This window comes from Leuciscus leuciscus, assembly GCF_965113295.1.
Source record: "Leuciscus leuciscus genome assembly, chromosome: 4".
Classification (NCBI taxonomy): domain Eukaryota; kingdom Metazoa; phylum Chordata; class Actinopteri; order Cypriniformes; family Leuciscidae; genus Leuciscus; species Leuciscus leuciscus.
In genome coordinates this window covers 49,133,910-49,160,457 of record NC_138728.1, presented here as the reverse complement: position 1 = coordinate 49,160,457, position 26,548 = coordinate 49,133,910, and the positions used below count along the sequence as shown (strand labels likewise).

Sequence of the window (26,548 nt, the reverse complement as noted above, 5' to 3'; positions counted from 1 at the left end):
TATGAAGAGATAATTGTTTTAGCTTGGCTTAATCCACTACAGTTAAAGGGTTTTTTAAGCTCCAGATTATAAACGCTAATAAGCATTACTACTGCTCTTTGTTTTGTTCTCTACACAGGCTACACAGCTGTAATCTCACAGCTCAGTCCTGTGAGAGATTATCATCAGCTCTACAATCCTCAAACTCCTTTCTGAGAGAGCTGGACCTGAGTAACAATGACCTGCAGGATTCTGGAGTGAAGCTTCTTTCTGATGGACTGAAGAGTCCAAACTGTCAGCTGGAAATACTGAGGTGAATGGTTTTAAAATAATGAACTATGCTATAATCAGAGGCTGACTTAACCAATAAGGGTGGTAAGCGGCCGCTTAGCACCCCAAGAGACAAAACATTTGCAGGAATGTGATATTTTTCCATATTTATACAGACATATGACCCACAAGGACTGCATAAGTTTAATAACAATATTGTTTGGGGTGAGGGGAAGGGAATGGACTGTATGAAGATTGAATTTGCAACAGTTACTAAAAGTGTAAAATGCTTCTATTTCATGCATGTTTCGCTTCTGACAGCACTGAACAAGCTAGCAGCGTCATCTAGTGGCTGTGCACAGGACACAGTTAGCATCTCAGCCAGGGTTCAACATTAACACCAGACACCAAATGGCGATTAACTGACACAGAGTTACTTATCATTTGACTGGGATTTTTTTTAATTAATACTAACAATGCATTGTTGAGAGAACAGGATATGGCTGTATTCATATAAATATACATTCTGACTGTAAGGACCAAGGTTAGAGCTAGGCTGTGAGGGTTCCAAGGGGTCAATACAAAAAGCCAAGAGGGTGAGTGTTTCCCAAAAAGGTCAATTAAAAACATCTTGCTGGCCTAGACAGTTCAGAAAAATTTATAAAAGTAGTGTGTGTGTGAAAATAAATGCTGGTTTAATGTTTTATGAAGAGATAATTGTTTTAGCTTGGCTTAATTCACTAGTCAAGTCAAGTCATCCTCATTTATATAGCGCTTTTAACAATGTAGATTGTTTCAAAGCAGCTTTACAGAGATAAACGTATAATTTATGGTAACATAGATTGTTTTGGCTTTATAGCGGTTCTTTAATAAAGTTATTTTCCAGCTAAAGTTATTTTTGATTGATTCGCTTCCGTCGCAACGATCATTTGTTATTAAATTAGGGGCCGCTAAGACGACACCATTCTCTCTACACAGACTTTAAACGCGAACCTGTGAGAAACGCTGATGGCGTTCACATGTGCATTAAGAATTGGTTCTATAGTTATGTGCGTTTGAATATATGTGCGCAGGTTTGTAATTCCCTACAAACCAAGCCTAAACAAAGTACTTCTTCTTTTTCTTTCGGCTGCTTCCATTAGGGGTCGCCACAGCGGATCATCCGTCTCCATACCACCCTGTCCTCTACATCTGCCTCTTTTACACCAACTACCTGCATGTCTTCCCTCACCACATCCATGAACCTCCTCCTTGGTCTTCCTCTTTTCCTCCTTCCTGGTGGCTCCATCCTCAGTATTCTCCTACCAATATAATTCATGTCACTCCTCTGCACATGTCCAAACCATCTCAATCTCGCTTCCCTCACCTTGTCACCAAAACGTCCAACATGCGCTGTCCCTCTAATAAACTCATTTCTAATCTTGTCCATCCTCGTCACTCCCAACGAAAACCTTAACATCTTCAGCTCTGCTACCTCCAGCTCCGCCTCCTGCCTTTTACTCAATGCCACTGTCTCTAATCCATACAACATCGCAGGTCTCACCACAGTCCTATAAACTTTTCCTTTCATTTTTGCAGATACTCTACTATCACAAATCACTCCTGTCACTCTTCTCCACCCTGCCTGCACTCTTTTCTTCACTTCCCTAACACACTCTCCATTACTTTGCACTGTTGACCCCAGGTACCTGAACTCCTCCACCTTCTTCACCTCTTCTCCCTGTAACCGCACCACTCCACTGCCCTCCCTCTCATTTACGCACATGTACTCTGTCTTACTCCTACTGACTTTCATTCCCCTCCTCTCCAGCACGTACCTCCACCTCTCCAGGCTCTTCTCAACCTGCTCACTACTCTCACCACAAATCACAATATCATCCGCAAACATCATAGTCCAGGGAGACTCCTGTCTGACCTCGTCCGTCAACCTGTCCATCACCACTGCAAACAGGAAAGGGCTCAGGGCCGATCCTTGATGCAGTCCAACCTTCACCTTGAACCAGTCTGTCGTTCCTACTGCACACTTCACTGCAGTCACACTGTCCTCATACATGTCCTGCACCACCCTCACATACTTCTCTGACACACCTGACTTCCTCATACAATACCACAACTCCTCTCTTGGCACTCTATCGTACGCTTTCTCTAAATCCACAAATACACAGTGCAGCTCCTTCTGTCCTTCTCTATACTTTTCCATCAACGTTCTCAAAGCAAATAAGGCATCTGTGGTGCTCTTCCTCGGCATGAAACCATACTGTTGCTCACAGATGGTCACCTCTTCTCTCAGCCTGGCTTCCACTACTCTTTCCCATAACTTCATGGTGTGACTGATCAACTTAATTCCCCTGTAGTTACTGCAGTTCTGCACATCTCCCTTATGCTTAAAGATCGGTACCAGCACACTCCTTCTCCATTCTTCAGGCATCCTCTCACCTTCCAAAATCTTGTTAAACAATCTGGTTAAAAACTCCACTGCCATCTCTCCTAAACATCTCCATGCTTCTACCGGTATGTCATCTGGTCCAACCGACTTTCCACTCTTCATCCTCTTAATCGCTGCTCTCACTTCCTCCTTACTAATCCTATCCACTTCCTGCTTTACTAACACCACATCATCCAACCTTCTCTCTCTCTCATTTTCCTCGTTCATCAGCTGCTCAAAATACTCCCTCCATCTTCTCAACAAACTCTCCTCACTAGTCAACACATTTCCATCTCCATCCTTTATTGCTCTAACTTGCAACACATCCTTCCCAGCTCGATCTCTCTGCCTGGCCAATCGGCACAAATCCTTTTCTCCCTCCTTAGTGTTCAACCTCTCATACAGCTCCTCGTATGCCTTTTCCTTGGCTTTCGCCACATCCCTCTTTACCTGTTGCCGCATCTCCTTGTACTCCTGCCTACTTTTCTCATCACCCTGTCGATCCTACTTCTGTTTTGCTAACCTCTTTCCCCTTATGCTCCCCTGCACTTCCTCATTCCACTACCACATCTCCTTGTCTTCCTTTCTATTTCCGGATGTCACACCAAGTACCTTTCTAGCTGCCTCCCTCATCACTCCTGCGGTAGTTTCCCAATCATTCAGCACCTCTTCACCACCACCGAGCCTCTGTCTTACCTCTTCCCTGAACCTCACACTACAGTCTTCCTCCTTCAGTTTCCACCATCTTATTCTTCTTTCAGTCCTTACTCTCCTCCTCTTCTTCTTCGCCTCCTACAGACCACCATCCGATGCTGTCTAGCTACACTGTCCCCTGCCAACACCTTACAGTCTCCAATCTCCTTCAGGTTGCATCTCCTACATAGAACATAGTCCACCTGTGTGCACCTTCCTCCACTCTTATAGGTCACCCTATGATCCTCCTTCTTCTTAAAATACGTATTCACCACTGCCATTTCCATCCTTTTAGCAAAATCTACCACTATCTGCCCTTCCACATTTCTCTCCTTTAGGCCATACCTACCCATAACCTTCTCATCACCTCTGTTCCCCTCACCTACATGTCCATTAAAGTCTGCCCCAATCACCAATCGTTCATTTCTAGGTACACCATCTACCACTTCATCTAATTCACTCCAGAATCTTTCCTTCTCCTCCATCTCACAGCCGACTTGTGGAGCATAGGCACTGATGACATTTATCATCATCCCTTCAACTTCCACCTTCACGATCATCACCCTATCAGAAACTCTCTTCACCTCCACTACACACTCTTACTGTACTCTTCCTTTAGAATCACCCCTACACCATTTCTCTTTCCATCCACACCATGATAGAACAGTTTAAACCCACCTCCAATGTTTCTGGCCTTACTCCCTTTCCACTTTGTCTCCTGAACACACAACATATCTACCCTTCTCCTCTCCATCATATCAGCTAACTCTCTCCCTTTACCAGTCATAGTGCCAACATTTAAAGTACCAACCCGAACCTCCACTCTCCTACACTTCTCCTTTCCCTTCTGCCTCTGTAGACGTCGTCCTCCTCTCCTCCTCCTCTTTCGGCCACCAGTAGCCCAATTTCCACCGGTACCCTGTTGGCTAACGATACCTGTGGCGGTCGTTGTTAACCCGGGCCTCGACCGATCCGGTATGGAATTCTTATTCGTGACCCGCATATTTGATTTGGCACATGTTTTACGCTGGATGCCCTTCCTAACGCAACCCTCCCCATTTATCCGGGCTTGGGACCGGCACTAAGAGTGCACTGGCTTGTGCCTCCCTAATGGCTGGCCTAAACAAAGTACTTGTACCTTATAAAATTTTGATACAGAATTTTATTTTATTTTGTCACTTTGGGGTAGGTACGTGAAACGAATTTCCCAAAACCGCTTTATCTGTAGAGTGGTAAAGGGATCCTCCATAGGGAGAGACTAGTTGGCACTTCAGCACTGCGTTGTCATCGGGTCCAGGCAAAGGTCCTTCGTCAGATCTGGATATGGCCTGGATCCGGCAGGCTGCGGGAAAAACTCAGGATAAACAAAGACACTAAAATTGGACTATAATGAAGGACTATAATGCGTTAAGAGCTCGCTCAAGTACTGCGGAGCTAAACCATTTAGTGCTTTGTAAGTAATCAGCAATATTTTAAAATGTATACAATGTTTAATAGGGAGCCAGTGCACTGTTGACAGAACCCGGCTAATATGGTCATACTTCCTGGTTCTGGTAAGAACTCGAGCTGCTGCGTTTTGAACTAGCTGTAGTTTGTTTATTAAGCGTGCAGGGAAACCACTCAGTAGAGCATTACAATAATCTAGCCTTGAGGTCATGAACGCATGGACTAATTGTTCCGCATTTGTCAATGAGGGCATATGGCGTAATTTAGATATATCTTTAAGATGTAAAAATGGGGTTTTACAGATACTAGACACGTGACATTCAAATGAAAAATTGTTATCAAAGAGCACACCCAGGTTCCTAACCGACGACGAAGACTTGACAGAGCAGCCATCAAGTGTTAGACAGTATTCTAGGTTATTACGTAAGGAAGTTTTTTATCCAATAATTAGAATCTCTGTTTTTTCAGAGTTAAGTAGTAGGAAATTACTAGTCATCCAATTTTTTTATATCAGCTATGCATTCCTTTAATTTAGTGAATTGGTAAGTTTCGTCTGGGCGTGAAGAAATATGGAGCTGAGTATCGTCAGCATAACAGTGAAAACTAATGCCATGCTTCCAAATGATATCTCCTAAGGGTAGCATGTACAGAGTGAACAGCAACGGTCCTAGTACTGAGCCTTGTGGTACGCCATACTGAACTTGTGATCGATAAGACATCTCTTCATTTACTGCTACAAACTGATAACGGTCAGATAAGTATGATTTAAACCATGCTAGTGCAATTCCACTAATGCCAACATAATTTTCAAGCCTATTTAAAAGAATGTTGTGGTCGATAGTGTCAAATGCAGCACTAAGATCAAGTAACACTAATAGTGAAATACAACCACGATCGGATGATAAGAGCAAATAATTTGTGACTCTAATGAGAGCAGTCTCAGTACTATGGTACGGTCTAAATCCTGACTGGAAATCCTTGCAGATATAATTTCTTTCTAAAAAGGAACATAGTTGTGAGGATACTGCCTTTTCTAGTATCTTTGACAGAAAGGGTAGATTCGAGATCGGCCTATAATTGACATTCTGTAGGATCAAGTTGCGTTTTTTTAACAAGCGGTTTAATCATAGCCAGCTTAAAAGTTTTCGGAACATATCCCAGTGACAAAGGTGAATTAATGATATTAAGAAGAGGATCTGTGACCTCTGGAAGCATCTCTTTCAGTAGCTTAGTCGGTATAGGGTCTAACATACATGTTATCGATTTAGATGATTTAACAAGTTTAGTAAATTCTTCCTCTCCTATAGCAACGAATGAATCAAAATTTTCCTCAGGGAGACTACAATGCACTGCCTGATGCAATACTGTAGTAGATGGTTGCATAGTTATAATTTTCTCCCTGATATTATCAATCTTGTTAGTAAAGAAGTTCATAAAGTCATTAATGCTGTGTTGTTTGGAAACGTCTGGGGTTGAGGATTTATTTTCCGTTAGTTTAGCCACTATTTCAAATAAATACCTAGGGTTTTGTTTATTTTCTTCTAATAGGTTTGAAAAATAAGCAGATCTAGCAGCTTTTAAGGCCTCTGTATGCAATCGAACTCTCATTCCATGAAATGCGAAATACCTCTAGTTTTGTTTTCTTCCAGTTGCGCTCCATTTTTCTGGCTGCTCTCTTAAGGGCCTGAGTGTGCTCGTTGTACCACGGCGTTGGACTATTTTCTTTAATCTTCTTTAAGCGCAAAGGAGCAACTGTGTCTAAAGTGCTGGAAAAGAGAGAGTTAAAAGTTTCTGTCACAATATCTAGTTCTTAACCCTCTGGGGTCTGAGGGGTTTTTGGGGTCCTTGAGATGTTCTGACATGCCCTGACATTTGTGCTTTTTTCAGTTGCTTATAAACATATTAATGGCAAAGGTATAATTACACTCTATTTAGCACAAACAGGGCTACCATAATATGTGAGCAACATGCATGTACATGTTTGTATTTTTGAGAGAATAATGTTTATGCATGGTTATTGAAAAAACTAAAAACTAAAGTTTCTGAAATAAGGCCACAAAACTAAATATGTGTCAATAAGACTTTTGACTAATGGATGTCGTTGCCTAGAGTTTTTTCTTCAAAATGATGTGAAATCATCCTGCCCTTATCATTCACATAACACAATACATTGATTTAAATCTTGTAAAACACTTTTTGTTTGTAAAGGCAATATGCGCAAGGGGCGTCAACCATTCAACAGCATCATGCATATGTAGTGGTTCACACCTGAGGAGACAATGGGGCCCACATACTTAATGAGCCATTCATTCAGGTGTGTCACCTATAGCCACAAGAAAGAATGCAAGAGCAATATATATATATATATATATATATATATATATATATATATATATATATATATATATATATATATTCTACCAAATTGGTTCACAGTTGGAAGCATGTCAATTTTTTTTTTTTTTTTTTTTTTTTTCACAAATTTTGCTTGCAAATTGTATAATATCCAAGGAAAACATGTCTAGTAATTGTGCAGTTAATTCTCATACTGTATTTTCAGTTTTGGAATATGTATCCTCTCCCCAAATTTGTCAATAATAAAACACAAAAAAAATTATTTAAAGAAAAGGCTTATATTTACCTTTTAAAATTTGTTTACATCTACCTTGTAAATATATGTTTTTTATTAAAAAGGTTACAATTACAACAACAATTGAAGTGTAATATTTCTTTGTAAAAACTAAAGTATACATTTTATCATACATATTTCAAAGTTAAGGATTCATTACTTCGAATATAGCCTACATTGACAAAACATACTATATTTAACATATTAGCAAAAATTGGCAAACAAAAGCTTATTTGAGGTGGCAGATATTTTACAGTAAAAATGTGTAATCTATCCAAAATCAACGAAATGTTGTCTTTCATTTGTCTGTAACATAGGTCTTTCGTTTTTATTATAAGGAATATAAATGTTAATTTGCAGTTTAATACGTTGCTTATACAAATACATTTTATTTCAACATATTTCAGTCATTTTTTACTCAGTATAGCAAAATAGTTTGCTAAAAGCAGATCATTCATTCACACACAGAAACGCAATTCAAATTTAAACTGTCTTTTTGCGAGTTGTGGTAAACAGCGCATCTCTGCCGTTCATTCATTCACACAGAAACGCGATTTACTTGAGAATGAAAAAAAACTTACTACAGTATTCCATCCGTTGCTCCTCGAAATACCAGCACTTCTGAGGTACGTTTTCCATTATTATTATTCCTCACAGCGCTGCGAGACAGTGTAGACAAGTACACTGATCTGAATGTTTTCTCGAGCTGATATGTGGGCGTTCACAGTTTGTATGGGATCGTCTCAGTCATTTGCGTTTGAATAGCGCGCGCTCTCCGTGGGCGGGGCCGATTAAAACGTAATGAGCTGAGATGAGCTCGACTGGAATCGCTCTCTTTTAATACAGATTTCACAAGATGAGAATATTTGTTTTTTATATAAATTACTTCATTTAAAAGAAGAGAATTCAAGCTTCATGCCTGTGTGTCTGTATGCCTGTTTGACTGAGTATTCGCTGAGTTATTGTTCATTTTCTGACGTGTTTCAGAATGGACTTCACTGGCAGAGAGAAGGCAGAACTCGCTTCGTGTTGATTTTTCTTTATTTGGCAAAAAGCACAACACTTTGTTTTTATTGTGAGTATACACAAAAATAATACACATTTAACAGAATCGATTGATGTATGAAACTCCTATGGAAAATCAAAGTCAACAGAGAATTTATGAGTTTCTTTTACACTGATAAAAAAAAAGCGAGCTGGTATCGCCGGCGATACAGCCGACCTCAGGGGGTTAAAAGCTATTTGGGATGCTGAGATGATGAAACTGATTAGGAAGATTATTAATAAAGCAATCTTTAGTGGCAGAAGTGATAGGTCTAACATATTTGTAACACGGAGTCGGCTTTGCAGCCTTGACTAATTGAAGTTTACACTACAGTTAAAGGTTTTTCAAGCTCCAGATTATAAACGTTAATAAGCATTACTACAGCTCTTTGTTTTGTTCTCTACACAGGCTACACAACTGTAATCTCACAGCTCAGTCCTGTGAGAGTTTATCATCAGCTCTACAATCCTCAAACTCCTTTCTGAGAGAGCTGGACCTGAGTAACAATGACCTGCAGGATTCTGGAGTGAAGCTTCTTTCTGATGGACTGAAGAGTCCAAACTGTCAGCTGGAGATACTGAGGTGAATGGTTTTAAAATAATTAACTATGCTATAATCAGAGGCTGACTTAACCAATAAGGGTGGTAAGCGGCTGCTTAGCACCCCAAGAGACAAAACATTTGCAGGAATGTGATATTTTTCCATATTTATACAGACGTATGACCCACAGGGACTGCATAAATTTAAGAAAAACATTGTTTAGGGTGAAGGGAAGGGAATGGACTGTATGAAGATTGTATTTTCAAAAGTTACTAAAAGTGTAAAATGCTTCTATTTCATGCATAATTTGCTTCCGACAGCACTGAACAAGCTAGTAGCGCCATCTAGTGGCTGTGCACAGGACACAGTTAGCATCTCATGCTGGGTACACACCAAAATATGTTTTACAACTTATAAGATTCTCAAAATGTGATAGACCACAAACATGAGGACAACAAATCCTAGATTTAACCGTTTTGCTCTTATAGCATGTGGTGTGCCATGATGTGACAAAGACAGCACACCACACACAAACAGATTTTCAACCTCTCGACTGTCTCGACTGTGAACACAGGAAATCTCGCAAAATCTCGCAAGACTTCAGAATAATGCAGGAAGAAATTGCAATGATAGTGTTTGGAATGATTTTCACAGAAAATTCACGGGGAAAAAATAAAAGTTTTTTTTCCATCCCTCCATCTCTGCTGTCCACATCAATTTCACTTTGTGCTGCGCCATGACTGCGTTTGTTACGCTTCTGTCTTCCATCATCTCGCTTTCTGATTGGATATTGTTTTGTTTCACGTGATAATCTCCAGAGCGTGCGCGCATTTGTCCTCGGGGTTCCCCCCACACATCAGGATTTCTGACTGTAAATATTAAACATGTTGAATATTTACGATTCACGATCGGGGCGGCTCCGATGTTCTTCCGAGCAGGTTCGGACACTCTTAACACAGCTCACACCAAGGGAAAATCTGATAAAATAATCTGTAGAACCATCAAGATAATCAGGACATAGCTAGGATTGTCGGAAGGGGGGAAATCGGCCCAAAATCAGCCCGATTATCTTTTGGTGTGTACCCAGCATCAGCCAGGGTTCAAAATTAACACCACACACCAAATGGTGATTAACTGAAACAGTTACTTATCAGCTGGCTGGGATTTTTTTATTTTTATTAACACTAACAATGCATTTTTAAGAGAACAGGATATGGCTTAGTATGAATATCAAATTGTGAAGGTTGTGATGTTTTCATATAAATATACATTCTGACTGTAAGGACCAAGGTTAGAGCTAGGCTGTTAGGGCTGAATGTAGAAGGCTAATGATAAAGTTATTGCAAAACTGTAACTCCAGTTGTTCCAAGGAGTCAATACAAAAAGCCAAGAGGGTAAGTGTTTCCCAAAAAGGTCAATTAAAAACATTTAAAAATTAGTGATGTGACGTTCGGCACCGAGGCTTTGAAGCTTGTATCAAAAAAACAAAACATCACACATTGAAGCAGTGTATCGGAGCTTGATTCGTTTTGCCATAACCACGTGATCTGTGACGTCTGAAGCTTCGTTTCCACACACAGTCACGTGACTGCTTCGGATTCAGATTCAGAAATAGCGTGAACCCCTTGTAGCGACAATGAGTATGAACCAAACACAAACTAATCTTCTTCCAGAATATTAATTCAAACTCTCTGTGAACAAAGAGGAAGATTTGGTCAGGACTTCGTATCCTCATCCATCTTGTCACGGGATCCAGGCGCCGACCGGTCTGACTAATTACAAGAGCCCCCAGCACTAACACATAACTGGTCAATGCTAGCTTTGTTGCCAAATTACTGATTGGTTAAGAGAAAGACAGAGACCAAGGCATCACACAAGAGCCTTCACATTCCAGATTCAAATTACCCAACCGAGCCATGAATCATTGGCTGCGTTCCAAACCGCATACTTCCCTACTATTTAGTATGGGAAAAAGAGTAGGCGAGCGAAAAAGTATGTACGAATCCAAAAGAGTAGGCGAGAATTACCTGGGTGACGTACGAATTATCGCGAGATTCGGACTTAAGTGCGTTCCAATATGCCTACTTTCCTACTATATAGTAGGCGAAAACAGTACGTGAAGGAAGCAGTACGTTCGAAACATCAGTATTCATAAAAGAGTAGGCGAGAAGTTCCCGGATGGCTTACTGCTTCCGGCCAGATTTTTGAGTGCTCAACCGATGGATACTCTTCTATCCCAGGAGGCCACGCGAGAGGATACGTCTTAAAAAAGAAGATGAAGAAGAAGGATACGTCATACTCGAACATGACGCAAATGATGACGGACGAGAGTGTTTTCAAATGTGAGTATTACAAATCAAATGATCGCATGTGTTCAACTACTGTACAGTAAACTGTTGAATTGTTGAAGATGTAAAGACGCTATATAGTATGGTAAATTTGTGTTTTTGCTGTAAATCACATTTTATTATGTATAAGTTAGCTAACAGAGGAGCTCCAGTAAGGACACATGCGTCTCCAAAGTGGATTTGCATACATTTTAAACCGTATGCATCTTAAATACAATTACTAAATGTCTATTTAATATCTGGTAAGAAAATCTAATATAAGAATTGCATATTTCTACGTCTAATAGATATGAAATAGACATCTGAGTTATGTATATGTGTACTATTGTTTAAGAGAATTCACTGTTGTCAACACTGTTTTCATTAGACGAATGTTTAATAAATTGACATAAAGTAACTAAACACAAGTAATCTATTTTATTTGTCCATTAGTACTGTTGAAAAATTGTGGAACATTTATGATCAACATGTAAATGTAGTATTGAGCTTATAAATCACAGAGGTAACGTAAATCTTGTCTGGATGTTACAGGGACGGATGAGCATACACATCTGCTTATCCGGTGGAGAGTGGCTCATGAAGCCCTCTTCACCGGAAAGCGGAATGCTGCCATCAAAGGCTTTGAGTGAGTATACAGAAATAATAAAAAATCTATTTAATTGTTTATTTGTAGTATATTTCAACAGAGATATTACAGCACTTTTTTGATCCTTGATTTCTCTGCATTTGCTGCAGATCTTTTGTGGTGGAGCAGGACCTGCAAGGCAGGGTGACGGCAGCATTTGTAAAAAAAAAATGGGAAAACCTTAAACAAAAATACAAAGTAAGATCATTTTGTTACTTCTAATACAGAAATGAAATGATTAAATATTGTGATGTTAAAATGACTGCTTTTGTATCATGCTTGTGCATTTTTGCAGGATCTGAAATGTCCGCAGACAGGGGTGAGCACTGAGGATGGAGGGGCCACAGCAGCATCCTGGAAGTGGTACGCTGCCATGGATGAGGCAATTGGGGGCAGACCCTCCATCACTCCTCCTGCCCTCGTTGCCTCATGTGGGCCGGATGTTGCTGTGGCCTCTTCATCCTCAGTGAGGCCAGAGCCAGCAAGACCCAGAAAAAGGGTAAAAGACCTGGAGGACCTGATCCAGGAGATGGAGTAGAGAGAGGAAAGCAGCTGAGAGGGAGGAGAGACTGTGGAGAGAAATGGAGGAGAAGGAGGACAGAAGAGAACGAGAGAGACGAGAGAGAGACGAAAGACAAGAAAGAGAAGTAAGAGAAAGAGAAGAGAGATGGCACCGGGAGGCAAGCGAGAGAGAGGAAAGGAGAGATAAAGAAACAAAAGAAAGGGATGAAAAATTCCTTTCTGTGCTTGAAATTCTTGCCAAAAAATAAAATCAATGACAAAAAACATATTATGATCATGATCATTTACACATTTGGGTTAAAATGAAATAAATTATATATATATATATATATATATATATATATATATATATATATATATATATATATATATATACACACACACACACAGTACTGTGCAACAACAACAAATGGTGGCCTAAGACTTTTGTACAATACTATGTATATAAAACAAACAATTTCTAGGCATTCACAGTAGCCTACATTATAGACTTCTAGAAATTTAGTGATACTTTAAGATTGTGATAAAATTCATAAATTAAATATTTATGAAGTGATGAATAATTAGTGAATGTGTGATGTAATGTAAAAAAAAACAAAAAAAAAACTTCTAAATGCACACAGAGCTCATGCAGGGATTTTCAAGGCAGGTCATGGAGGGTTCAGTTCCAGCACACCTGTCTGTGATTTTCAAGTAGTCAGTTATTAATTGGTTTAAATTGATTCAGGTGTGTATAATTAGGGTTGGACAATAGCCCTCCATGACCTAAGCTGAACTTGAGACTGTTTACACAAACTACCTTAAGTTTTGCATTAACTAGGGTTAATGAACCCAAGCAAAAAAAGGGTTAATGAACCCAAGCAAATAATTCAGTCATTATTTACTCCCCTTCATGTTGTTTGATCCCTCTGTTGTTGTTTTTTTTTTTTTCTGAACACAAAAGGTGATTTTGGTCAGGTTTGTACTGTTGGTTTAATACAATACCACTCAATAGACTTTCAGAAGCTTCAAAAGCATCATCAAAATGACAGGAAGCTTCTGAAAGTTGGGCTCCATTGACTGATATTGTATGAAACCAGCAGAACAAACTTGACAAAAATCCCCTTTTGTATTTAAACAATAAAAAACAGAGGGATCTAACAGCATGAAAGCACATAAATAATGGCTGTATTTATATGTTGAGGTGAACTAACCCTTTCACCCACCAAATAGAAATTGTAGTAAATGTATGTATGCATTTTGTATTATAGTAATACCTTGACGAAATAAGCAGCTTTGAGCGTTTATGCCTGAGACCGTTTAAAAAAAAAGCTTTACAAAAATCAATCACATTTATGCATTTGCCAGATGTTTTTATCCAAAGTGACTAAATGCATTTATTACAGGGACAATAACCCTGGGCCAGCCTGGAGTAAAGAGCCTTGCTGATCGACCAGCAATCGTCTGCTAACCAGTTCAGTGGTTTAGCCCACAAAGGTAGTAAAGCTCTAACAAATATTTGCATGTAATTGTAAACCTATAAAATTACATTTGGCAAGAAACAGAATGCTGACAACATGAATTGTAAAACATTTTAATCTTATTAAATGTTTTAAAGGTAGTCGTGCTCATGGAGAGCAGGCACAGGGATGTTTGGAGCAGACACAGCAGCAGCCAGATTCTCCCGCACATGTTCTCCCACTCTTGCTTCAAGGTTGTGGGGATCAGGGAGGCCGTCATCAAGGTCTTCCTCATCCTCTGGCTCAACGATGTCCCCATTGACTAGAGCGAGATTGTGAAGCACAGCGCAGCACGCAACAACCTCAGGCACGAAGGCAGGGCTCACCTCCAAGGCCTTGAAGAAAATGCAGCGCCAGCGTGTCTTCAGCATCCCAAAAGCTCTCTCCACGATGTTGCGGGCACGGGAGTGCTTGCTGTTGAAACGAGCCTGCACAGGGTTCTGTACTGGCTCTCTGTATGGGGTGATGAGGCAGATGGGGGCACTCAGGCAAGGATAGCCTCCATCCCCGAGGATGCACTTGCCTGCAGGAGGATAAAGGCTGCCAGCATACACAGGGCTGTTCCTCAGCACCCTGGCATCGTGCACAGACCCAGGATATCCCACAAAGACATCAAGGAATTTCCCCCGGTGATCAGTGATGGCCTGGAGTTGGATGGAGTGAAACAGCTTCCTGTTGAAGTAACAGTGGGAGTTATTTGCTGGAGGTTTGATACGGATATGACAGCCGTCTATTGCACCAACTGCTCTGCTGAAAGCTGGTGACCCAGCCAGCTGTGCAAATCCTGCTCCCACTGCCTCCAGGTCATCTCCGGTCGGAAAGCAGATCACCCTCCTCAAAATTCCCATGATGGCCTTGCTCATTCTGTGCACAATGTTATACACAGAGGTCTTTGGGATGTCGAAGGCCTGCGACACCACCCTGTAGGATGCTGCATGGGCCAGCCAGTGCAGGAACACAAGGACCTCAATCTCCCGTTCCCATCCATGGTCCGATTCCAGTCTGACTGCAGCAATGAGGGACATGATGGACGGCAAAGACAGGCGAAGGTGGGCACGGTGGTCAGCTGCTTCATCAAAATAGAGCCGCAGAATGGGAACAGCTCTGTTAAGATGGCAGTATGATGTGGGGTTCACCGCCTGTAAATATAGATAGTTTGTTAGAACAAAAAGCTTGAATAAAGCAATGTTTCATATGGTATTGACTTGTATATGTATTTATTTATTGTGATTATTTGATATCTTTTATTCATTCATTTACTTATTTTTATTCATGTTATATATAAAATATTTATTCATGTTTCAATAAAATATTAATTTCATGAATTCTTGCATTAATCATTGCTTGAATGAAATTGTATGTATTCACATCAGCTGCATTTGTCTAGTGTGTATTCATACATCTATGTCATATGACAATACAACAGTTTGCTTGTTTTACCAAAATATATAATTTTAATTAAGAAAATGTTATATAATTAAGTGCTGGTCAGCATTTGTCATTATTATTGTCCATAAGTGGTGGGGTGGGCTAGTAATGCAATTCATTCTGGGGTAATCTTATTTTTTTAAGTAGTAATACTTGCTTTGTTGGAGTATGAAAACATAAGTCTTCTCCAAAGGCGAGATCTCCGAGCGGCTGCCCGACGTCTCCTTTGGGCACACATTCGTCTAACTATTGCAGACATGCCAACCATTTCAGACGCTGATGAAAACCGTTCTGTTAGGTTGTAGCCTACTGATGCAGTGAGATGCCGGTGCACCTGTTGCTCATAACTTTTAAATTGTTGCGCTTGTGATAACGTCATAGGTCACATGATAACGTCAACATGGCGGATGATGTCCGGATCGCATCCATACTCAACGAGATTTGGCGATAAAGTACCTACTCTTTTAGCGCTCGTTAAGTAAGTACTCATTGAAATTAAGTACCTACTCATTGAGTATGTGGTTTGGAACGCAGCCATTCACAGTCTCCAGGAAGTCTGCGGACCAACGACTTTTATTGGTCAACTTTGATAGTTTGCAAGACGGATCGATACCAGCAGATGTTACCGAACACCCACAACATTCCTGAACCCCTCCTCCTTAAGACCTCTGAACGAACAAACAGAGTTCTTTTTCTCGTCAAACCAGAGAACTGATTCTTACCAATAACTATACATAAAATCATTCAAGAACAATTTTCAATGGACTCAGGATCAAACAATCATGCAACTACCTAATCCTGTGTGGTTTCCACCACTTATATGCATATTTTAATAAGATAATATGTTTTGATCCCATATAATTCATGTAAGTGTTATAACTATTAGAAGTATGAATGAAAGTGTGTACCGTTTCATATCAATGCTATCTTACGAACACAACTAGCAAGATGACTGGAATTAAATCTGTGTAAAATGTTTCATATTCGGATAATTAGAAATCATGCCTAAACTGTTGCATCTGGTTTTTAAATAGAGAACCCCCAGGGAAGACATGATTTATGACTTTGCAAACAAAGCCAGTGTCTAATTGGTCCGCTCTCTTCAGGAGGGGGGACAAACTTTGAGTTTAAAATCTTGGATTCTCTGTTCGCTCTCTCTCTCGGTTCGTTCAAAATGTTCTGATAGAGAAGAGCTCTCTCTGTGCTCTCTCTCAGAGAGTTCGTTCAAAATGTTCTGATACAGAAGACCTCTCAACAAGTGCAGAACAAAGATGGAGACGGCAGACGATGGTTATAGTAACCATGTAACGTTAACAGACGAGCAGATCAACTCAAATTAAGATCAGATGGGTTAGATTCATTTCCAGTCATCTAGCTCCTTTCCGTATCTCATTTTCTTTCTTTCTTTTGTGTTATTCTTCTTTCCCGATTGAAAGTCTCGGTTTTAAGTTAAGTTTTGCTGCAAAGTTTCGGTCCACGATTCATGGCTGCAACGCACGCTTTCAACTTCAAAGACTTTTCAACCATCCGACATCAACGCCGCAGACCCAGGCACAAGGACACCAGCCAACGAACGGACCGAGAAAACCCCTTCCACGCAACAAAAGGGAATCCCCAAAAGCAAAGACCAGCAAGTATACCTCCAGACTAAAAGCTGAACTGGTGTAGGCTACTGATATAAATTTAATAACCTGTCTGTAACCCGGTTAAAAAAGCATGAGGTGATAAGTGATGCTTGTAGTAGGTATATCATTTAATAGTCAGAGCATATAAATAGTGTGATTAAAAGGTTTAAATTCATTTTAAAAGTTATGATAAAAACGTTAAAAGCAGTTTAAAAATTGTTTATTGTTTTATGTTAAAAGATAGTGTATTTCTGATAATTGTCCAAACCAGCATTTATGGGGTTAATAACGATTGGGCGGAGAGTCAGGTCGCGGTTTTTTTTATGAGGACAGACGCGGGAGAAAAAGAAAAAGTGAAGTAAAAGAGTGAGCGTGACACAGAGATTTTCTGAGGTAATTTGTTTATTAGTAGTGCACAAACCAGCGTGTAGATTGTGTCTTATGATTGTTTGCTCGACAATCAGTGAGAAGTGACAAGCTGCATATTGAGAAACGGGAATTTCTGTACGAAGTTCAGAGACTGTTTATTTTTGTGCTACTGCTGTCTAGTTGCCCTGAAGTATTAGGCTGGAATCCGTTCATTACCAGTGAACGACAGTTTTTAGCTAAAGTTTAACTCCCTCAGTTGAACAGTTTGAGGGGTTTATCTGCTGTTTTCGACCTGAAGACAAAGAGACTCATACAGAGTTGAAGCAACCAGGATTTCTCTCGTGTGTGTTACTGAAACCGTGTAGAGAAAAGAGAAACCCACGGAGTTCGTTTGGAAAAGCTGATCGAATGCTGAGCCTGCCCCTGTGATTGTTGGAGAAAAGACTGGACAGAGACATTATCTTCAGGTATCTTTTATTTTGTTTGCTCGCTGACGAGTGAAACGGCCATTAAGTTTTGGGCCACAACGAACACAAGCACCGCATCAGGCCTGCTACGGTATTTTAGTTTATAATTTTGGTTGCCGGCTATAGATTGCATTAAGGTGTGTGTGGGCCCACTAAGTATTTTGTTTTAAGTGGATTTGAATTTGGTTCATTGAGGGTTTTCTGAATTAATCTTTTTGAAGGTTAAGGGTTTACATTGTTGTCTGTGCATTTACAGTATTTTTTTTCAAAGAGAGAAATTTTATGTTAAAGGTTTAAAAAAGAACAATCATATATCCTTATTTCATTTTTCATTGGAGATAATAATTTCTTTATCATTGAGTAAATAATTGAGATATATTTTTATAAAACCTTGTGTTGTGTTACTTTATTACTTATTGGGAAAGAGGTTATCGTTTTATTCTGAGAGAGACATATACTGACACATAGGGTTTAAAAATCTTTATTAAAATTATAACTTAAGAAACGTGAATTCATAAGTAGGTTAGAAAAACATTTCATGTGTGTACTTTAAAAGAGAGATCCAAGATAACATTTAAAACTGAGTTAATCAGGGTTAAAACACATTTGATAAATACCTTAAAAGAACCCAAAAGCCCTGCCCTTATCAGTATACATTCTGAGGGGAGCGCTACATAAAATGGAGGCACCGCTGGGATTGTCTTGGATTTTTCAGTAAAAAAAAAAAAAAAAATAGAGTTAAAAGTTAAAGTGGCTAACTAAAGTTACTAAGCTAATTGCCAAACAGTATTAACATGGAAAAAATTGAACTAGTGTCAGAGTTAAAACGCTGGTGCCGTGGTGAGGGTTTGGATGAGACGCATGCACTTATGACCATCGTCCCGGAAGATGTAGAGATTAGTGAAGTGGAAGAAACACTGGAAACTATCAAGTCTTTAGGACGGGTGCGTGTTCGTGGGAGAAACTTCAGTGCAAGACTAAACCGACGGATGGTTTTGTGTGAGAGTAGAGAGACTGTGCAAGAGGAGAGTGTTCCTTCTGAAGTTGTGCCTATTGATGGTGGAGAGGTGTGGCCTGTTATCATCATAGGAGGGGCACAGGCAGCTGCTGAAGAGTTTAATATTAAACTAAAAGGGTTGTTGCAGGCTGAAGGGAAAACCATGGAGGACCTCAAATCATTATTCCCCAGTGCACCCCCGCCCACTAGCTCCACTGAATCCATCCTTCGCGCTGTCGGAGATTTGTTGGAAAAGACAACCAAACCAGCTGATGGTGGGAGTTATGGTCGACTACGCATGTTCTCGGGAGCCCTACCAACGCCGCCAGGTGAGGAACCATTTGATCATTGGCTAGAGCAAGCATTGCTTATGGTGGAGGAGACTGAATGCTCTGATAGAGAAAAAAGACGCAGAATTATTGGAAGTTTAAAGGGGCCCGCACTAGAAATTGTGAAAGCAGTACGGCACGCCAATCCTGACGCCAGCCCAAAAGAGTGCTTGGAAGCCCTTGAAAGTGCTTTTGGAAGTGCTGAGTCCGGTGATGATCTCTACTTTGCTTTTCGATTGATGCAACAGCAAAAAGGAGAGAAACTATCAGATTTCCTTCGACGTCTAGAGAGGTCTCTAGCTAAGGTGATTCAAAGAGGTGGCCTCCCTGCTAGCGGCAAGGATCAAGCCCGACTGGAGCAACTGCTGAGGGGTGCTATCGCCTCAGACCTGATGCTGATCCAGCTGCGCTTGAGAGAAAGGAAGGCTGCACCCCCAACCTTTCTGCAGCTGTTGACTGAGATTCGTGCTGAGGAAGAGTACGAAACTTCTAGAAAGAAGCTCAGTGCCTCAGTACATCAAGTGCATGCTAATACAGAAGTGGATACAAGGCAAGCTGAGATCCAGAACTTAAAGGCTGAAATAAAAGAGCTAAAGTCAATGGTTGCATCAGTAGTGACCAAATCCACTCATGTCAAAGATGATTACATGGAGGTTAAAACCATTAGTGCGCCGCCTGACTCTGAGAACCGGCAAGATGCCGAGCTGGCTGCCTTGAAAAAACAACTGAAAAGACTAAAACAGAAAACTAGCAACAAGATGCCGGAGCAAGATGCTGCAGTGGCTGTTGCAACCATGGAGGCTTCTAAACAGGTCCCCAACTCCCCCAAGGGAGCCCCGAAAAGGTCAGAAGAGAATTTCTGCTATAGGTGTGGTGAGAGCGGACATTTCGCCACAAAGTGCCGCAACCCTGAGAATCAAGCCAAGGTTATCAGAAAGCTAATTCATGCTTTGAAGGTGACAAAAGACAGACAGCAGTCTGGGGATGCCACCACCAATGAAGTTAACTGTGGGGTCAAGAAAAGTGTGGTTACCTCATCAGAGCCGGCTGACATCCCTGAAGGCTTGATTGGTCCACTCAGCATAGTACCTGTGAAAGTAAATGGACATTGCTGTGATGCCTTGTTTGATAGTGGCTCTCAGGTCACCATTATCTTTGAGACTTGGTATCAAACTTACCTGTCTGATGTCCCAATACGTTCCGTGTCTGGTTTAGCCCTGTGGGGACTAAGTGAATCTGAGATCAGTTATCCATACCGTGGGTATGTGGTGGTCGACATTGATTATCCAGAAAAAGTTGCAGGTGCCGCCCAGACGGTGACAGTTCTTGCTCTTATCTGCCCTCAGCCCCGAACTGCAGACCAGACTCCTATCATTGTGGGGACCAATGCCAGTCACATCCGACGTCTTGTACAGCAGTGTAAGGACAATGGCATTGACATCACCCAGACACTGGGGATACAAGCCTGTTACAGTGACAACAAGCTAACAGCGCCTGGCACGGCCACAGCCCTGGAGGAAGAGGGTGATATTGGCTGTGTGTTATGGCAAGGACCTGGCCCACTGACTCTGCCCCCTGGTGGTGACTGTACTGCAGTCTGCAAAGTCGAATACAAGCTCCAGGTTGACAAAGAAATCCTGATGGTGGACTCGTCTCCTGTAGCTCCACTCCCAGCGGGTGTGCTAGTTCAGCCCACAGTGGTGCCCAGCGAAGAGGTGAACATCAACCATTTCAGAATCTTGGTCCAAAATGAGTCCTTGACAGAGACAGTCATACCAGTGGGAACGGTTATCGGACATATGTATCTGACAGATGCTGTCACTCCTCTCTCTCCATCCAAGACAGCTGACACCGAGTTTGATGTGAACCTGATCAACTTTGGAGACTCACCTGTCTCAGAGGAGTGGAAAGAGAGACTCCGTCAAAAGCTATCCACAAGGTCCCAGGTGTTCTCTCTACAAGAATGGGATGTTGGATTGGCAAAGGGAGTAGAGCACACAATCCGGTTGTCAGATCCACGGCCGTTCAGAGAGCGCTCTCGTCGCCTGGCTCCAGCTGACCTGGAAGACGTGAGAAAGCACCTCCAAGAACTGTTGCGTGCAGGGATCATCAAGGAGTCTCGTAGTCCCTATGCATCCCCAATCGTGATTGTTCGCAAAAAGAATGGAGCTGTGAGAATGTGTATCGACTACCGATTGTTAAACAGCCGAACCATCCCAGATCAGTACACAACACCTTGTATTGATGATGTGTTGAATTCAATGACCGGAAGCAAGTGGTTCTCCGTTCTTGATCTGCGGAGCGGTTATTACCAAATCGCCATGGCCGAGGAAGATAAGGAAAAGACGGCATTCATCTGCCCACTGGGGTTCTTCCAATTTGAGAGGATGCCGCAGGGAATAACTGGAGCCCCAGCCACCTTCCAAAGATTAATGGAGAAGGCTGTGGGTGACATGAATCTGCTCGAAGTCCTTGTCTACCTCGATGACTTGATTGTATTTGGCCGAACTTTAGAAGAGCACGAAGAGAGACTTCTTAAAGTCCTTGATCGTCTGGCAGAGGTTGGATTGAAAATCTCATTTGACAAATGTCAATTTTGCCTCCCAAAGGTAAAATACCTTGGACATATTGTATCGGCCAATGGAGTATCACCTGACCCAGCCAAGATAGAGGCAGTTACAAGTTGGCCACAACCTACTCACCTGAAGGCTCTTCAGTCTTTCTTGGGATTTTGTGGCTATTACCGACGATTCATCGCCAATTATGCAGCTATAGTCCGTCCATTGTCTGAGCTCACCAAAGGCTATGCTCCAACCCAGAGGGGCAAGAAGTCTGAAAAAGACAACAGTAAGACTTACCTCAAACAGTCAGAGCCCTTTGGTGAGAGATGGGACCAGTCCTGCACTGAGGCTTTCCACAAGATTATCCACTGCCTTACTCATGCACCTGTGTTGGCATTTGCAGATCCCAACAAGCCCTACGTTCTGCATGTGGACGCCAGCTTGAGAGGGCTGGGCGCCGTCCTATATCAAGAACACAGTGTGGGTCTGAGACCAGTCGCTTTTGCCAGCAGGAAGCTAAAGACATCTGAGAGGAATTATCCCGTTCACCAGCTGGAGTTTCTGGCTCTTAAGTGGGCAGTTGTGGATAAATTCCATGAGTATTTGTATGGGGTTAAATTTACGGTACGTACGGACAATAACCCGCTTACGTACGTATTATCGACCGCCAAGCTCAGTGCTGTGGGGCACAGATGGCTCTCTGCTTTATCCACCTATGACTTCGATGTCCAATACCGACCAGGCAGACACAACATAGACGCTGACCTGCTCTCAAGGAATATGCATGATGAGAGTTCAGAGGAATGGGAGACCATACCACAGTCTGGTGTGAGATCAATCTGCAAACGAATCTACATCCCTGGTTCGGCAGGCAGTCCACCGAGGTATGTAGATCAGTTGGGAGCTTCGCCTGATTGTGTGCCTGATATTTATGCATTCTCAACTCACCTGGAGTTGAAATCATTGGGGCAGATGTCTAAGCAGGAGTTGATTGAAGCTCAGGAGAAGGATAAAGCCATCCGATCTGCCATACAAGCTGTTAAACATGGGAAATGGCCGGAAGAAAATGGATCTTGTCCAGAACGCTCTCGTCTGAAGAAAGAGATGGGGAAACTGATGATGAAAGATGGGCTACTCCATCGCTTAAGCAAGCGACCATCCGGAGAAGATCTCACTCAACTTGTCTTGCCAAGCGAGTTCAGAGAAGTAGTGCTAAAGTCCACCCATGATGATCTCGGACACCTGGGTATTGAAAGAACTACAGACTTGTTGAGGAGCCGGTTCTTTTGGCCGAAACTGGCATGCGATGTTGAGCAGTACATAAAGAACTGTGGAGAATGTGTCACTCGGAAGACCCCCTGTCATAGGGTAGCGCCTTTACATCACATTTCAAGCAATGGACCGATGGATCTGGTATGCATCGATTTTCTGTCCATGGAGCCAGATTCTGCAGGTATCAGCAATGTGTTAGTGGTCACGGATCATTTCACTCGTTATGCGCAGGCTTTCCCATCTCGTAACCAGAAGGCGCAGACGGTGGCAAAGATTCTGGTGGACAAGTATTTCCTGCATTATGGTTTGCCAGCTAGAATCCACTCAGACCAGGGAAGAGACTTTGAGAGTCAGTTAATCAAAGAACTCTTGAAGATACTAGGGATCCGGAAATCACGGACCACTCCCTATCACCCGCAGGGAGATCCGCAGCCTGAGAGATTCAACAGAACTCTTCTTTCCATGCTGGGAACCCTGGGCTGTGAGAGGAAACGGCAGTGGAGTAAACATATTGGCTACTTGGTTCACGCCTACAACAGCACCAAATGTGATGCTACGGGGTACTCACCCTATTTCTTAATGTTTGGCAGAGAAGCAAGGCTCCCAATAGATTTGTGCTTTGGAACCTCTCCTGATGGAAAAGCTGATGGTGGTCATTCACGCTATGTAGCCAAGCTAAAAGAAGACTTGCAAAGAGCTTACAAGCTTGCCTCTGAAGCGGCCTACAAGACACATCAGAGGAACAAGAGGTCATATGATAAAAGAGTGGGATTCCAGACACTGGATATCGGCGACAGAGTGTTGTTAAGGAACTTGGGATTGAAAGGGAAACATAAGTTGGAGAGTCGTTGGAGTCCTGTCCCTTACGTGGTCCTGGGAAAGATGCCCAACCTTCCAGTGTACAAAGTGAAACCGGAGGACGGAGGAGGAGTCGTCAAAACTCTTCATCGTGATCATCTTTTACCAATTGGACAGTTAGTGAGAATGCCGACAGTGGAGACTGAGGACAAGTCACATGTCCAAACAAGAACAAGAGCGGAGACACAAAAGAGGTCAAGGAAAGTCTTACCTGAAGTACAGGAAGCTCTTCAAGAGTTGCAGTTTACAGATTCCTCTTCAGATGTGGAGTATTATGGATCTGGAAAACCCTACAGTACTTACCTGAAGGAGATCCTGACAAAAGAAAGAGATACTGCTGGACAGTCAAATCTCATCCAAGATGATAGTGGCTCTTCTCAACAGTCAGATGGAAATTCTGCTGAGGATAGTTCGTCAGAGGGAAACAGTTTGGAGGAGGAACATCACAGTATGAGAGAAGCGGATGGAGATCAAGATTCAGTTCCTGGGGAAGAAAGTGATCCAGAGTCTGATAACCCTTGCCACGATGAGCATCCAGAGACAGTCACTAAGACAAAAGTGATTAGCAAACCTGAAAACCGTCCAAAAAGGATAGTGAAACCAGTTATCAGGTTAACTTACGATGAGCCTGGTAGGCCAAAAGATCAACCTCTCACTATTGTGCATAGAGGTGTTATCATTAAGATTGGCAAGAGTTAATTTAAACTAGTCATGCACCTTTTCCACTAGTACATAAAAAAGGTAGACTTTATTATGTTTGATGAGGACATCAAAAACCTTTAGAAGGGGGAGGGTGTAACCCGGTTAAAAAAGCATGAGGTGATAAGTGATGCTTGTAGTAGGTATATCATTTAATAGTCAGAGCATATAAATAGTGTGATTAAAAGGTTTAAATTCATTTTAAAAGTTATGATAAAAACGTTAAAAGCAGTTTAAAAATTGTTTATTGTTTTATGTTAAAAGATAGTGTATTTCTGATAATTGTCCAAACCAGCATTTATGGGGTTAATAACGATTGGGCGGAGAGTCAGGTCGCGGTTTTTTTTATGAGGACAGACGCGGGAGAAAAAGAAAAAGTGAAGTAAAAGAGTGAGCGTGACACAGAGATTTTCTGAGGTAATTTGTTTATTAGTAGTGCACAAACCAGCGTGTAGATTGTGTCTTATGATTGTTTGCTCGACAATCAGTGAGAAGTGACAAGCTGCATATTGAGAAACGGGAATTTCTGTACGAAGTTCAGAGACTGTTTATTTTTGTGCTACTGCTGTCTAGTTGCCCTGAAGTATTAGGCTGGAATCCGTTCATTACCAGTGAACGACAGTTTTTAGCTAAAGTTTAACTCCCTCAGTTGAACAGTTTGAGGGGTTTATCTGCTGTTTTCGACCTGAAGACAAAGAGACTCATACAGAGTTGAAGCAACCAGGATTTCTCTCGTGTGTGTTACTGAAACCGTGTAGAGAAAAGAGAAACCCACGGAGTTCGTTTGGAAAAGCTGATCGAATGCTGAGCCTGCCCCTGTGATTGTTGGAGAAAAGACTGGACAGAGACATTATCTTCAGGTATCTTTTATTTTGTTTGCTCGCTGACGAGTGAAACGGCCATTAAGTTTTGGGCCACAACGAACACAAGCACCGCATCAGGCCTGCTACGGTATTTTAGTTTATAATTTTGGTTGCCGGCTATAGATTGCATTAAGGTGTGTGTGGGCCCACTAAGTATTTTGTTTTAAGTGGATTTGAATTTGGTTCATTGAGGGTTTTCTGAATTAATCTTTTTGAAGGTTAAGGGTTTACATTGTTGTCTGTGCATTTACAGTATTTTTTTTCAAAGAGAGAAATTTTATGTTAAAGGTTTAAAAAAGAACAATCATATATCCTTATTTCATTTTTCATTGGAGATAATAATTTCTTTATCATTGAGTAAATAATTGAGATATATTTTTATAAAACCTTGTGTTGTGTTACTTTATTACTTATTGGGAAAGAGGTTATCGTTTTATTCTGAGAGAGACATATACTGACACATAGGGTTTAAAAATCTTTATTAAAATTATAACTTAAGAAACGTGAATTCATAAGTAGGTTAGAAAAACATTTCATGTGTGTACTTTAAAAGAGAGATCCAAGATAACATTTAAAACTGAGTTAATCAGGGTTAAAACACATTTGATAAATACCTTAAAAGAACCCAAAAGCCCTGCCCTTATCAGTATACATTCTGAGGGGAGCGCTACATGTCTAAGAAACGATAGAAGGGTTAAATTAATGATTGATGGTTCGTTCCAGGTCATGTCTTATAAGTGCATAAACTTGGGATTTCATCATCTCACTCTTAAACTCACTCTTAAAACTTAATGTTTCCTTACTCTTTTTCCTTCTGCAACTCGTATGAATGTGTGTGTGTGTTTGTGTTAGATATTAGTTTTATGTGTTAGTATATAATCAATAAAGTATTGTTTGTATTTGAACAAAGAGATTACTTGTGTCATCTGCTTATACATTTTGTTGTCTTGAACTTCGATTTAAGTTACCGATGCTTTTACCCGTGATTATTTCTTAATTTATTGTTAGCTGGGGATTAATTCTTTCTTGGCCAGGGAGATATTATATTTCCTAGGGTTA

General features: G+C 41.3%; 4 protein-coding genes across 6 annotated transcripts in view; 3 read left to right on the top strand and 1 right to left on the bottom strand.

Moving 5' to 3' along the window:
* LOC309496967 (NLR family CARD domain-containing protein 3-like) overlaps positions 1-26,548 on the top strand; it is a 291,539-nt gene that overhangs the window by 82,680 nt on the left and 182,311 nt on the right. For both annotated transcript variants that reach the window (XM_082167163.1, XM_082167162.1), the window contains 2 exons: positions 119-292; positions 8,896-9,069. In XM_082167163.1, the coding sequence (XP_082023289.1) occupies positions 119-292; positions 8,896-9,069 (348 nt within the window). The remainder of the gene's footprint in view (positions 1-118; positions 293-8,895; positions 9,070-26,548) is intronic.
* LOC309497044 (uncharacterized protein) lies at positions 10,952-13,994 on the top strand. 2 transcript variants are annotated; one of them, XR_014205318.1, is made up of 5 exons: positions 10,952-11,369; positions 11,907-12,000; positions 12,111-12,198; positions 12,296-12,647; positions 13,908-13,994. XR_014205318.1 is itself a non-coding variant. In XM_082167305.1 (4 exons), the coding sequence occupies exons 1-4, from the start codon at positions 11,303-11,305 to the stop codon at positions 12,536-12,538; spliced, it is 492 nt and encodes a 163-aa protein (XP_082023431.1). In that variant the 5' UTR covers positions 10,952-11,302; the 3' UTR covers positions 12,539-12,762. The 2 variants fall into 2 exon arrangements, 1 of the variants encoding a protein (XP_082023431.1); XM_082167305.1 differs by lacking the exon at positions 13,908-13,994 and having other exon boundaries at positions 12,296-12,762.
* LOC309497018 (putative nuclease HARBI1) lies at positions 14,101-15,982 on the bottom strand. The gene is made up of 2 exons (XM_082167270.1): positions 15,607-15,982; positions 14,101-15,160 (listed from the first exon to the last, which is right to left on the bottom strand). Exons 1-2 carry the CDS (start codon positions 15,826-15,828, stop codon positions 14,114-14,116), a joined length of 1,269 nt encoding a protein of 422 aa, XP_082023396.1. The 5' UTR covers positions 15,829-15,982; the 3' UTR covers positions 14,101-14,113.
* On the top strand, positions 17,139-26,174 carry LOC309496965 (uncharacterized protein). The gene is made up of 2 exons (XM_082167157.1): positions 17,139-18,001; positions 19,056-26,174. The coding sequence occupies exon 2, from the start codon at positions 19,071-19,073 to the stop codon at positions 24,624-24,626; it is 5,556 nt and encodes a 1,851-aa protein (XP_082023283.1). The 5' UTR covers positions 17,139-18,001; positions 19,056-19,070; the 3' UTR covers positions 24,627-26,174.